General features: G+C 48.3%; 1 protein-coding gene across 1 annotated transcript; it reads left to right on the top strand.

Annotated features, from left to right (window-relative positions):
* Nucleotides 1–418: 418 nt before the first annotated feature.
* INHBC (inhibin subunit beta C) lies at nt 419–13,329 on the top strand. Its single transcript, XM_004006545.6, has 2 exons — nt 419–854; nt 10,471–13,329. Exons 1-2 carry the CDS (start codon nt 542–544, stop codon nt 11,214–11,216), a joined length of 1,059 nt encoding a protein of 352 aa, XP_004006594.3. The 5' UTR covers nt 419–541; the 3' UTR covers nt 11,217–13,329.
* The last annotated feature ends 1,243 nt before the right edge of the window (nt 13,330–14,572 follow it).

Below are 14,572 nucleotides of genomic sequence, written 5' to 3'. Positions count from 1 at the left end.
TTTGAGAAGGACCAGGCAGGGGAAAATGAACTCTCAACAACCTACATGACAATGACCTACAGTGTCCTGCCAATGACCCCCTCACGTTTGAAAGTCATGTTTTAACATTCTATCTTTAAACCTCTGATCTCCACACCCCACTCCCACCCCCTACTGCCAGGCTTCCGAGCAAGGCTATCAATCCGGAGAGGAATTTCATCTCTGACCTTTGTCCCCAGGCCTGGCAGCTCACATGGGTAACCTACCCTCTCCCAAAGTTGGCCGAGGGACAACCCAACCAACCTCGCCTCACATCCCCCACTCTGTACTTTCGTTGACTATGTGGCTTCTGCCAGATTCTACCTGTAACTGACTTCATCTCTCAAGTTGGATGTTTGACTGCTCTACCCCCTACAACCAGGAGTCATGCCAGCTGGACACACTCTCCTTCCGGGGCCCCTGGCAGCCAGCAAGAAAGGTGCTGAGACCACAGCTGTTGAGACCCTGAACCCCGGGGTTGCAGCTCTGTCTCAGGTGCATAGCTCAAGGAAGCCCCTTGGCAATGATCTGCTCCTTGTTCCTTGCCTTCCTGGTCCTGCCTGCAGCCATGGTGGCCACTCCCAGAGCTGACAGACAGTGCCCAGCATGCGGGGAGCCTGCCTTGGACGTGGAGAGCCACCGGGAGCTGCTGCTTAACCTGGCCAAGAGGAGCATCTTGGACAAGCTGCACCTCAGCCAGCGCCCCACCCTGGGCCGGCCTGTGTCCCGAGTTGCTCTGCGGGCTGCCCTGCAGCGCCTCCATGGGCCTCCACAGGGGGTGCTTCCGGAAGCCGATGGGGGACAGGAGTATGAGATCATCACCTTTGCCGAGACAGGTGGGTTCTTGGCCTGTAGATCTTCCCCCAAACTCGATCTCCTCAGGAAACAAAAAGCTTCCTCCCCGATATCTAACCTCTGACTTTCTCCCCAAAACCATCCCAACTCTGGCCTCTCACAGCCTATAGTCTCCTAATCCCAGGCTCTCAACCCCCACCCACCCAAGCGCTCCCTTATAAATTTAGACTTGACCAATGGGCACCTGAGAAGTGGGTACCTTTCACTTTTCTTTGAGACTGCCTACCCCTATCTCCCCTGGTTCCTCTCTCGGCAGGCCCCACACACTTCCACAGGCTGTGATGTGAGCCCAACCACTCCCTGAGCCTGGACTCAGGGTCTGGGAACTAGAGAGTCTGTCCCTCCTCTGGCCCCAGGATCCAGCCTCTTTGTACCCCATCCTCCCCAGATACCTCATTTGGGTAAAAGGTAGAAAAGTGAAACACTCCAATTACAATTTCGCTCCACTGACTCCTGTCCTCTTGCCTTGATTACCTTGGGTCCCCACATCAGAACAGGGTCAAAATGGGGCTCAGAAGGATATTTAAAGGATAAATAAAGAACAGGGGTGGGGTAGAGAATTTAGTGGGCAACTGGAGAGAATATCAAGAATTCAGAGACAAGGGAATTCTTTAGTGGTCCAGTGGTTTTGGAGTAGGAAATGGCAACCCACTCCAGTGTTCTTGCCTGGAAAATTTCATGGATGGAAGAGCTTGGAGGGCAGGCTGCAGTCCATGAGGTCACAAAAAGTGGGACGTGACTAAGCATGCATGCCAGTGGTTTAGGACTCTGCACCCTCATGGCTGAGGGCCCAGGTTCAATCCCTGGTTGAGGAACTAAGATCTCAGAAGCCTCAAGGTGGGGCAAAAAAAAAAAAAAAAAAAAGAATTCAGAGACAGGATCTGAGAAAAAGAACATAAACAAGTGGACTCTCTTGCCTCTGAGCTTCTTGAAAGTTTTGTCTTAGGTTTAGAAGGCCCTCCCCAATCCTGGTCCCTTTCCTTGAGTCAGCATCTACTCCCTTCAAGGCCCAGCACCCCTATCCTGAAAACACCCACCCTGACTTGAGGCCGAGGGGCTCCCTCTCTTATAGCTCGCATACCCTCACCCGGAACCTGGACCTTCCTTGTGGAACTGCCTGTTTCCAGGTTTTCTATGAAGTCTGTCTTCCCATAGAATTCAACCCCTGAGTTCAGGAACTGTCATTTATTCCTCACATTGTCACCAGAGACTAGTATATAGTAGAAATAACTAACACTTATACAATATTTGGGCTTCCTAAATGGCCCAGTGGTAAAGAACCTGCCTGCAATGCAGGAGACACACAAGACTCGAGTTCAATTCCCTGGTCCTGAAGATCCCCTGGAGGAGGGCATGGCAACCTACTCCAGTATTCTTGCCTGGAGAATCCTATGGACAGAGAAACCTGGAAGGCTACAATCCATAAGGTCACAGAGTCAGGCGTGACTGAAGCGACTGAACACGCACACATACAACGTTTACAGTGTTCTAAGCCTTTTACAGATACTAACTCCTTGAGAGCCTCACAAGTCAGGTAGGCAAATACTATTGTTGTCTGTATTTTAGAAATGATGAAACTGAGGCTCAAAGAGGTTGAGTAGCTAGCTCAAGGTCATATGACCAGTAAGTGGTGGAACCAGACAGCCTGAGTCTCAAGTCCTTGACCTTGACCATTATACCACTCTGCCTCTTGCAAACAGAGTAGATGCTTGACAACCAACCAAACCAGGTCAGCTTGACCATGTCTAGAGTCCCCAGTGATGAATGAGACCCTATTCCAGCTCAGAAAAGGGTTTCTGCTCATAATTAAGAACACAAACTCTGGAGCCAGATAAACTGGGCTCAAATTCCTGCTCAGCTACTTATTAATATATGCCCTGGGTTGTTGATAGTTTTCTCAGTTGCAAAACAGAGATAATGAGAGGATAGTTGAGAGAATTAAGTGAACTAATTAATGTACTTAGAAAGCATGGGCTTCCCTGGTGGCTCAAACAGTAAAGAAACTGCCTGCAATGCAGGAGACCCAGGTTCAATCCCTGGGTCGGGAAGATCCCCTGACAAAGGGAATGGCAACCCACTCCAGTATTCTTGCCTGGAGAAACCCACAGACAGAGGAGCCTGGCAGACTACAGTACTTGGGTTGCAAAGAGTTGGACAGGACTGAGTGACTAACACTTTCACTTTCTTTCACTTAGAAAGGAGAAGGTGGGAGGGAACTTAGAAGACTCAGCTTCTGCCCATGAAGAGTTTAATTGTTACTGCTAGGAATAAATTACCTAGAATACAGGCAGAATGAAATTAATGCTGGATGAGGACACAAGCACCTCATGGCCAGAAGTCAGTCACTGGGACCTGACGGGACGGGGAAGTCTTTCAGAAGGTTACAAACAGGCTAGATTGTACAGGAAGTTTGACTTCAATTGGTAAAGAATGGTAAACAACATCCTAAATGGAAAAACATGAGCAAAAATCTGAAGAAACGGACTGCATTTGGAGTTGAAGGTAGTTTGGAGTGGATGAACACAGGGTGGACAATGGCCATGAAGCCGTGAGTCCTTTGAACACCACAATCCTGGTTGTTTTATAATGATTTTATAATATTTTATAATGATTTATCACCATCCTATCTGCAACCAAGCCTTGTTAATTTCTTTTTTAATGTTTATTTTACTTTTTTTACACTGGGTCGCCATCGCTGTGCACAGGCTTCTCATCGCTGTGCACAGGCTTCTCATTGCTGTGGCTTCTCTTGTTGCAGAGCATAGGCTCTAGGCATGTGGGCTTCAGTGGTTGCAGCGTGTGAGCTCAGTAGTTGTGGCTCATGGGCTCCAGAGTGTGGGCTCAGTAACTGCGTCTCATGGGGCTAATTGCTCCTCACATGTGGGATCTTCCCAGATCACGGGTCAAATCCATGTCCCCTGCATTGGCAGGTGGATTCTTTACCATTGTGCCTCCTGGTTGGTTTTTTTTCACCTTTGTATCCCTGATGCTTAGCCCAGTTCCTGGCACACTTTGGCAGTAATGACCATTACCAGGTATTTATTGTACCTGCCTCCTCTCAGTTAATCCTTGCATAAAGTAGACTTTATCATTCCCTGGTCACTCAGACGGTAAAGAATCTGCCTGCAATGCCAGAGACCTGGGTTCGATCCCTGGGTCGGGAAGATCCCCTGGAGATCCCCTGGAGTAGATCCCCTGAAGATCCCCAGTAGGATCCCCTGGAGAAGGAAATGGCAACCCACTCCAGTATTCTAGCCTGGAGAATTCCATGGACAGAGGAGCCTGGCAGGCTACAGTCCATGGGGTCGCAAAGAGCGACTAACATTTTATCATTCCCATCTTAAGAATGCAGAAACTGAAACTCAAAGAAGATAATTTACGTGGCCAAGGTCATACACGGAGAAGGCGATGGCACCCCACTCCAGTACTCTTGCCTGGAAAATCCCATGGATGGAGGAGCCTGGTAGGCTGCAGTCCATGGGGTCTCCAAGAGTCGGAAGCGACTGAGCGACTTCCCTTTCACTTTTCACTTTTATGCATTGGAGGAGGAAATGGCAACCCACTCGTGTTCTTGCCTGGAGAATCCCAGGGATCGGGGAGCCTGGTGGGCTGCCGTCTATGGGGTCACACAGAGTCGGACATGACTGTAGTGACTTATCGGTAGCAGCAAGGTCATACAGCTTACAAAGGGCAGAATTCAAACACCATTCTCTCTGACTTTAAGTCTATATACTTTCCATATTTGCTAATCAATGAATGAATACAACATTCAGGCTGGAGGGGGTGTGACCCAGAATGAACTTTGGAGATGAGAATGACTGATCCCTGGATCCTATCTTTTACATTTAAATATTTTAGTTTCAAGTTTTCATTCCAGCTTAAGCTATCATCTCCACCATTGTGTGAAAGAGAAGATTTGAGAATTGTTCTTGCTGGAGATACAAAGAGAAAGAGCTTGGGGCCCTGGAGAAACCAGGGGAAGAACCTCCAGTGATGTCCTGACACTGGCTCAGACTGGCTCTTGAGGCCTGATGGTGAACATCTGCCAACTGTGTATTCAGTGGTATCACATTGGTAGTCTGAAATTGGCCAATATAGGAGAATGTATTCCTCAGAAATTGGCTAACACTATTAATCAGCGCCTTTTCCCCCCACTCTGGAATCCAGTTGTTAAATATTTACCAGCACAACATTGCCTTTGACCTAAAAATTCAAGTTATCTGCTTCCCACATACCTAACGTACAATGCTGAGACAGGAATGGGACATAATAGATACACCTGTTCAAAATGGGAGACAGGGGAGGAAGACACAGAACAGTCACTGGTTTATGAAAATTCTACCCTAAGTCTGGAACTCCTTTGATTAAGGCCTTTTTCTGCGACTTTCCTCTCCTCTTAAGAAGAGCCCACCATTGCTCTCCTAGGCTTCTAGGTCTGCTCTCTCGACCCTTAGTGCCAACCCCAGATGTCTTTCCTTTTAAATAAAAAGTAGCCTGTGTTTGCAGCAGAGTAGTTTTCTCAGCCTCCATCTGCCCAAAAAAGTTGGGGGCCTGGAGACCTGGAGACTTCTTTTCATTCTGAGCCATCTCTATCTCTTTTAGTCCAAATTGGTGCTTCTTTCACTATTAAAATTCTCTTTAACACTCTGTGAGCCTTCTAAATAATAAATTATAGTCTACTCAATCAGACAAAAGGCACTCCATTCTATCAAGACAGATGCCTGTCTTTAGGTTACAAGTCAGGGTGTTGGGGAATAAGATTCTTAGAAGCCCTTCTGTCTAGTTGAGAGAATCTATAGAAAAACATCTTACATTTCAGATCTTTGAACTTCCCTGGTGGCCCAGTGATTAAGACTCCATGCTTCCACTGCAGGAGCACTGGTTCCATCCCTGGCTGGGGAATTAGTGTGACCGAAAAAATAAAAAAGATCTTAACAAAGATGTTAGATCCTAACGAAAGGTCTTAGAGCTTACCCTTTACTGTTTTGATCATAACTCTGAAGCCATGTTTTACCTGCAGTGTCCTGGGGTTGATTTTTGCCCTGAGACCATTTCTTAGTTTGAGAACCTTTTGCCAGACAGAGTTGAGGGATGAAAAAATATTTTATTGTTCAATCTAACAAGTCCTGTTGGAAAGTTTTTCTCTAAATTCTGGTTGAACATTGAACAGTTCCTTTTTTAGTTCATCTCACTCTTGAGATGCCTTATCATAGGCAGCTAAAATAAGCCAATTGGCACTTTCAACATTCTGCCTGGAAATATCTTTAGCTAAATTCACAACTTTGTTAGATACCATTTCTAGCTTCCAAGTTACCAGAGACGATAGCCAATACATAATACAGGTTCCCCTTTCTCTGCTTCCAACAGCGATTTCTTCACTGTCCTTCCTGCCTTCACTAACAGCCTCCCTGCTGTCCTTCCATCACTTGTCTGCCACCCAGTCCCTAAGCCTGCACTGCATATTTTAAGCCTTTGCTATGGTGTACCCCACTTTGGGCACTTATTTCTGTTTTAGTTATCCGTTAATATAGCAGATCAGCTCAAACACTGAGGCTTAGAGCAAAAAAAAAAAAAAAAATCAGTATTTTCTGTGATTTTGTAGTTTGACTGGACTTATTCTGGACAGTTCCTTCACTTGATGTGGTATCGCTGAGGTCATTCAAGCAATTGCATTCTCAGATGGGGCCGAAATCTCTAGGATGGCCTCTGATCTTCCAAAGTCTCTCTCCACATGGCTCCTCATCATTCAGTAGTCTAGCCCAAGTTTCTTTAAAGCATTTAGAGGTTTCCTGGTCTCCTCTGGCAGTCCAGTGGTTTAGACTCCACACCTCCAGTACAGGGGGCACAGGTTCAATAACCAGTCAGGGAACTAAGGTCCCACATGCGGCCAAATGAAAAAAACAATTTAAAGTAGAAGTTTCCTTCCAAGAGGAGGAAGCCTCAAAGTACTTATTAAGTACTTATTAAGCATCTACTTGCACCGTGCTTGCCTACCTCTCATTGGCCAAATCAAGTCACATGCCAAGCCCAGAATTAATATAGGAAGGGATTGCACAAAACCGTGAATATTGGGAGGTGTTGTTCACTGATGGTCAACAATGTAGAAGGCTACCACAGCCCCTGCTGGTTCTGTGTCTGCCTGCTATAACTGGGGTGACTTACGAGGTTCTAAACGGTAAGAGCACTTAGCGACCTAACCAGAAAAGATTAGCTGGACCAATTAGACTCTTCTTTAAAGATTTTGGAATTGGAACACTGAAGAATCAGGTCACTTAGCTAGGAAGAGCTAAGTTAAAAGCTCTGTAGACTCAGGAGCTGGGGCCACCATTCAGGGACCCGAAGAAGCTCACAGGGAGGCAGAAGAGGTGGATCCACAGAAAGAGAAGAAGGGAGTAGACTCACACAGGAAGACTGAAGTCACTGAGCTCTTGCAGGCTTTCAGAGCTGTCTAGAGCAACCAGATTCCAGGCTTTACGATTCACACCAAGTCTAGTTGAATTTCAGTTTCTGCTCTTTTACGCCCATGAGCGTATCAGTGACATTCCCACAATAAAGCATTCTTTCTTAAATAAAAAAGGGTCACTAAGGCCAAAGCATAATGGCATTTAATTGCCTCCTAAAACAGGTGTATTCATCAATAAGTTTTTTTAAACTATGAATTTTATGACCTAACCTTTTGGAAAATAATTCTGATGTCAGCATAAAATAAGAATGAAAGAACTGACTTCCCTGGCAGTCCAGTGGTTAAGACTTTACCTTTCAACACAGGAGGTGGGGATTCAATCCCTGGTCAGGGAATTAAGATCCCACATGCCTCGCGGCCGAAAAACCAAAATATAAAACAGAAGCTATGTTGTAACAAATTCAAAACAGACTTTAAAACTGGTCCATTCAAAAACAAAATGAATTAAAAAAAAAGAATGAAAAGCCATCCACTGAAAAAGTGTTTATCGAATGCCTATAATGTACCAGGTGCTAGGGATACAGTGGTGGGCCACACAGACACAATCTGTACCTTTGTGGAGTGTACATCCTGGCTGGGAGTGGGGATGGGGGAAGAAGAGGGAAGGAGAAGTATATAGTCAACAAACGAGCAGAAAAGCCAAGATGATTACAGAGAACGACAGTGGATATAAAGACCAGTTAAACAGGATAGTGTATTAAAGAGATGAGGGTAAAGTTGAAGGCTGTTTTAGCTAGGTCAGTCAGGGAAGCCCCTTTAAAGAAGCGAATTTGAACTGAGTGGCAAGAAGGAGCCAGTCATTCAACATTCTTGGAAAGACATTCCAGGCAGGGGAAATAGCAAATGCAAAGGCCATGAGGTGGGTCCATGCTTTGTAAGAGTTCAAGGAACAGAAAAACAGCAGTATAGGTAGAATATAGTCGTTGAGTGGCAGAATGCCCAATCATACAAGTTTTCTATGCTGTGTGTGTGTGTTAAGTTGCTTCAGTTGTGTCTGACTCTGAATGTCCATGGACTATGGCCCGCCAGGCTCCTCTGTTCATGGATTTCTCTAGGCAAGGATGTTAAGGGGTTTACGTGTTCTAATTTTGGCTGTTCTGAGTCTTCATTGCAGTGTGCAGGCTCTTCCTTGTGGTGACTAGGCTTCTCTAGTTGTGGCACTAGGGCTTAGCTGCACCACAGCATGTGGAATCTTAGTTCCCCAAGGATCAGGAATTGAACTCATGTCTTTTGCATTGGAAGGTGGATTCTTAACCACAGGACCACCGGGGAAGTCCTTGTTAAGGAGTTTAGATTTTATTCAAATAGAAATGGGAGAATTTTGAAGGATATTAAGCTGATCAGATTTATGCTATAAAAAAATTACTCTGGGACTTCCCTGGTGGTCCAGTGGTTAAGACTCTGTGCTTCAACTGCAGTAGGTGTGAGTCTGATCCCTGGTTAGGGAACTGAGATCCCATATGCCACGTAACACAGCCGGGGGGGGTGGGGGCGGGAAATTACTCTGACTAATGTGTGAAGAATGGTTTTGGGGGCAAGAGTGAACCAACCACTTGGCAAGCTATTGCCATAGTTCAAGAAAAAGATGATTGTGGGTTGAACTAATGTATGGTAGAGGAGGTAGGGTTAAGTGAAATTACATTATGAACTGGAGATATAGTTGACAGGTCTGCAGATAATTTCAAAGAAGGGAATGAGGGCAAGCAAGACTTTGGTTTAAGCAATACCTTTATAGGGAAAGGGAAGATTGAAGAAGGAACAGGTTTGAGTTGGGGGTCGGGGAGGATAAACCTGGAGTTCTCTGAACTTGAAAAGTTTGAGATAGCATTGGAAATCCTAGTGGAATATCAGATCTGTGGCTGGTTATACAAGACTGAAGCTCAGGGAGAGGTCAGGGCCACAGATAGAGGTATCTGGGGAGTTATCAACATATAGATGAAATTGAAAGCCAAGGGAATTGATGGGATCTTTCTGGGAGAGAGTACAGGTAGAGAAGCGAAGGGAGCTGAGGACCTCCAACATTTAGAGGTCAGGCAGAGGAAGAGGAGCTGTCAGCCAAAGAGACCAAGATAGGGTGGCCAGAGTCATGGAAGCCAAGAGGAGGAAGTATTTCCAGAAGGAGGGAACGGTCCACTGCCTCAAACACCTGCTTGAAGTTCAGGTAACGCCAACCAATATAGAGATGAAACCATGTGGATACGGCAGTGTGGAAGGTGTTAGTGATCCTGACGGGAGCCGGAGTGGAGGGAGCAGGAATCCAATTCATGTGTTTCAGTAGGTCAGGCGAAAGATGAAGAGGGGGAATCGGGCAGCAGTGATAGGCACAGGAAGAAATCCAGAGCCATTTTTTTTCGGTTGAGCTCCACAGCATGTGGGATCCTAGTTCCTTGACCAGGAATTGAACCCATGCCCCTCGCACTAGAAGCATGGAGTCTTATCCCCTGGACAGCCAGGTAAGTCCTTATGCCAGTCGTTAGAACCACTCTGGTGAAGAACTGGATGTGGAGAATAAGGGAGGTGATCTTAGGGTTTCTAAAGATGATAAGCAAAGTAATGGTGCCACCAATTCTAAGAACAGAAAGAGAGATATATAGGGAGGAAAATCATGATTTCTACATTTCCATAGAATGTGGCAAAATTAAGCAGTTAGAAGTTTAGGCCTGAAGCTTGGTGATTCCCAAGGTGCAAAATGGTCTGAACTGGACTGACAGATTCAGGAATCACCAGTATAAGATTTGTGTTGGCTGCCCACAACTGTGGGTCAGGGCTCCCCTCAGTGTAGAGTAAGAGGAAATGGGACTTCCCTGGGGGTCCAGTGCTTAAGACTCCGAGGTTCCACTGCATGGGGGTGGGCAAGCTCAATCCGTGGTTGGGGAAATAAGGGTTAAAAAAAAAAGAGGAAATGAAGGTCAAAGACAGACCAAAGAACTCTTGCACTGGAGGGATGGTCAGAGAAAGAAAAGCTGGTAAAGAAAATTAAGGAAGAATCCTAAGAGAGTTGTGAGAAGAGATTTTTAAGAAGGAAAGGGTCCTTAACAGTGCCAGGACTGTGGCTGAGAAGGAACTCACAGGGAGGTAGCAGGTAGAACTGACACTCAGAAGACCACAGTGACTGGGGCTTCTTGTGTCCACAGGCCTCTGCAACACCACCCAGACTCGTCTGGATTTCCACTTCTCCTCTGACAGCTCAGCTGGTGGCTTGGAGGTCCAGCAGGCCAGCCTCATGTTCTTTGTACAGCTCCCTCCCAATACCACCTGCCCTCTGAAGGTGAGGGTCCTTGAGCTCAGCCCACGTGACACCAACCTCACTTCGGCCACTCAGCACCTGCTGGAGGTAAACGACAGTGGCTGGCACCAGCTTCTCCTGGGGCCTGAAGCTCAGACTGCTTATAGCCAGGGGCACCTGACCCTGGAGCTGGCCCCCGAAGGACAGGTGGCCTGGAGCCCAGTCATCCTGGCTGGGGCTGCACATAGGCCCTTCGTGACAGCTCGGGTGAGAGTCGGGGGCAAGCACCGGCTTCGTCGTCGAGGCATCGACTGCCAGGGCAGGTCCAGGATGTGCTGTCGACAGGAGTTCTTCGTGGACTTCCGGGAGATCGGATGGCACGACTGGATCATCCAGCCTGAGGGCTACGCGATGAACTTCTGCACAGGGCAGTGCCCCCTGCACGTGGCAGGCATGCCTGGCATCGCCGCCTCCTTTTACACCTCTGTGCTCAATCTTCTCAAGGTCAACACAGCTGCAGGCACCACCAGAGGGAGTTCATGCTGTGTGCCCACCATCCGGCGCCCCCTCTCTCTGCTCTACTATGACAGGGACAGCAACATTGTCAAGACTGACATACCTGACATGGTGGTAGAGGCCTGTGGGTGCAGTTAGTCTGTGTGTGGCACAGGCAGCTGGGGGGAAGGGGGGACAGGCAAACACACCCTGACGGAGGTGCTCTTCCTTGATAGTAGGGTGTGGCCCTCTTACTGCCTCTGTCCAGAAGATGGACACCCTCTTCCTGAGCAACTTGGGGAAATTATCCCCACTTTGATGTGAGGAGACCTTCATCACATCTCCTTAGATGTGATCTAAGGAGACCCACGGTACCATCTTCATAATGACTAGCCCCTTTCTGGGGCAGAGTCCATTCAGCAAGCCCCATGTGCTCAACTGCCACCCCAGGGACTCTGATCCATCTCCTACCATGAGCAGTGCCATCTGAGTCCCAGACAGACACCCACAGCCCCACTGCAATCCCGCCCACAATCCACAGTGCCTCCCTGCCCTTTCTACTGCACATCCCCCACTACAGGATGAATTGGCCAGCCCTGTTCCTTGCTTTTCTGGATCTCCAGAGAGTCCCTCCCTTAGACTCACCAAACATTACATCCTGTTTATGTCTTGAGCCCTTTTCCCTCTGACTTGCCCAGTGGGTTGCTGAAGCCTCTCTTGGCATGCCTTCATTCACTCTTTGTCCTTCTCCGTCCGGCTCTGTACCCTTGGGGGCAGACTCACCTGAGTTCCTTTGGCCTCTGGCTTCCTGCCGAGTTTGACTGGCTTAGCAAACTAGCAAGAATGGAAAGCTCTTACAAGCCAAGAGCGTGGAAGCAAGGATACCAGAACTTAGGCAGAGCTGGAGCTGTGGAGGGGGTGGGGAGCTGGACAGGAGTTGTAGGGATATAGGCATAGCCATAGTTACACAGAACCATGGAACCTAGGCAGAGGGAAAGGAGTAAGAAACACGCTGGCCTCTGTCTCCTCTTAGCCTTTGATCTGCCTTTTGCTAGTTCCTGGGTGCTTCAACATCCCTCCTCAGTTCCCTTAAGCCTGCCCATACCTCTGAAAAGAGGTCCTTCACTGAGTCTTCTTAGTGATGCCAACATAGACAGCTGAGTGGGTCTTTTATTTCCTGCCAGGACCCTGATTGGTACCCCCGATAACACAGAGCCTGCCTGCCCTGCCCACTTTTCTCTCCTCACAGTCTCCTTAGGGCTGAACTTTATGTCTGTCCCACACATCATGACTCCTCCTTCCCCAGGCTGCCTCCTTTCTTAGGCCCCATCCTACTTCCTAGAACCATCTTCACTGGTCTTCCAGCTAATAAAGACCTGGGCTTTACTTGCTCCTCTCCTCCCTCTGTCCTCGGTCCAAGAGATGAGACAGATCACTGCTCAGCCAGCAAGTAGGTGACAACCTGTGGGCACACACATGGTGGGAGGCAGAGACGAGGCAGCCTTCCTTCACTGATCCTCAGGGCTCCAGCCAGGAGTCCTGTCTGGGAGATGGAACTGGCCAAGGGCCACTTGAGTAGGATGGGGAGAAGAAAAGGAAAGTCTGCGGAGAGGAGAGGGAGGTATTTGCTCTGAGACTGGGTCCTCTCCAGACCTTTGCCCTCTTCCCCCACCATTGCCCCCCCACCCCTGTTAGCTGGACAGCCCTGAACCATTGGGTCGATATTGTCTGCAACCCAAGGCCGAGATTGTGCAAAACCCATGTGTCCTTTGGGAAACGTGCTGTCTGTGTTTGTTCAGCATATAACCCCCTCCTATCCAGGTCTGAGGTCCCTGGAAAAGGCACCCTAAAGGATACAGTCTGAAAGACCTCCTGGAGAAAGGCAAATCTGAGCTGCGGGCTTCGTGAGCAAATGCTTACTCGCTCAGAAGTTCTCTGTCCTTTGACTTTATGAGATCTTAACCTAAGGAGAGAATCTAAGGAAGCCTTCTGGTGCTTGGCTGCCCTCTTCCACCACTGTTTCCCACCCCAAATCCACCTCCTCCCAAATCTAACCGCCCTCCTTCCAACTATAGCTTCAGTCCCCAGGGTCAAGACTAAGGTGAGGTGAAGTGAGGTACTTGCCTTGGAGACAGAATTTTAAGGGGATGTCAAAAATTCCATCAGTCAAGATAAATAATATTTTAATGCAATATTTTTTTTAAAAATCAATGCAAAAATATCCAAGATGAACAAAATAGCAAATTTTAAAATAAACTAAATGTAACAGGAATCAGTACTATTCCTTCTCTTTTTTGGCTCTGCTTTTGACAAAGAAGAAACAGTGGAATTGTCCTCTTCCCAACCTTTTCCTCCAGCGCTCCCTGGCCCCTGACACTAGGCTCCTCAGGCTTTTCTCTGTAGGGCAAGATACTCACTCAGGCTCCTTCTACTTCCTCACCCACTCTCAAGCCTGTCGCTACCCCCCAGCCCCCAGCCAGGTTGGTGGTAGGGCGGGCCTGTGAGGCAGATGGCTGGGGTATTTATAACCTGGGAGCACTTCTTGGGAAAAGTGACTAAGATGCTAAGAGCATATTTATAGCTGGGTTCTGACGTAAGTGTCACTGGGGAGGTAGGGGCAGGCCATGCACAGCAGCAAGAGGGTAAGAAGAGCTGGAAATTGGGGGCACCTGACAGAGAGGTCAGGGGAGGAATGGGGTTGGTGACTCCTGCAGTCACTTCTGGATGCTCCCTTGACTCAGGCTCACCCACAGGTTAGCCCTCGGAGACAGCGCCACAGGCAGAAACCTGAGCTTTGCAGTTCTAGGGTCCAGACCCCAGGGGGTGAGAGGGCTGTCACTCACAAGCTTGACCAACAGAGAGGGCCCTGGCAGCTCGGCAGAGCCCTGGCCAAAGGGACTTGAATATGACTCAAGATCTAGGGAGAAAGGCAGGGTGGAGAGAGGGTCTAAAAGTCTCATTGGCCCCCTCCCCACCACAGGTGCTGTAGCATGGCACCCATCACTGCCCTCCATTGCCACATGTCAGGGATGAGGTCCAAAACTGAACTGAAGGTAGCAGTGATGTGGTCCTGATGACAGCCTCAGCTTTCCGGCAGCGGCAAGCGGAGAGAGCTGAGGCACCAGCTTCTCATTCTTCTTGCGTAGAGGCAGGGTCCCCAGAGGGAGAGGTGGGGAAGCAAGCCCTCTGAATTTCTCCACATCCCAGAGCAGCCCCTTCCCTGGGAAGCTGGTCAGCGCTAAGCCCTCTGCTGTCCAGCGGCTCAGCACTGCCACATGGTGGACACTGGCGGTACTGAGTCCCGGCCCCCAAAGTGCCACCTCTCTTCCCCTGTGCCAGAATCTAGCAGTCTATCTTGAGAGCCCCCAATGGCTGAATAGCCGGGAGATTAACAAACTGGAATAGGGGCCCATTTCCCAAAACACACTCACTTCCTCCCAGCTTCTTGAAGAAACTGGGGCATAAGGAGAAAGGCTGATGACATGAGGCCTTGGTCCTCTCATTTAAAGGCAGTG

This window comes from Ovis aries, chromosome 3, assembly GCF_016772045.2.
Source record: "Ovis aries strain OAR_USU_Benz2616 breed Rambouillet chromosome 3, ARS-UI_Ramb_v3.0, whole genome shotgun sequence".
In the NCBI taxonomy this organism is placed as follows: Eukaryota; Metazoa; Chordata; class Mammalia; order Artiodactyla; family Bovidae; genus Ovis; species Ovis aries.
The sequence above is the reverse complement of the archived record's forward strand: the minus strand, read 5'-3'. Positions and strand labels throughout refer to the sequence as shown.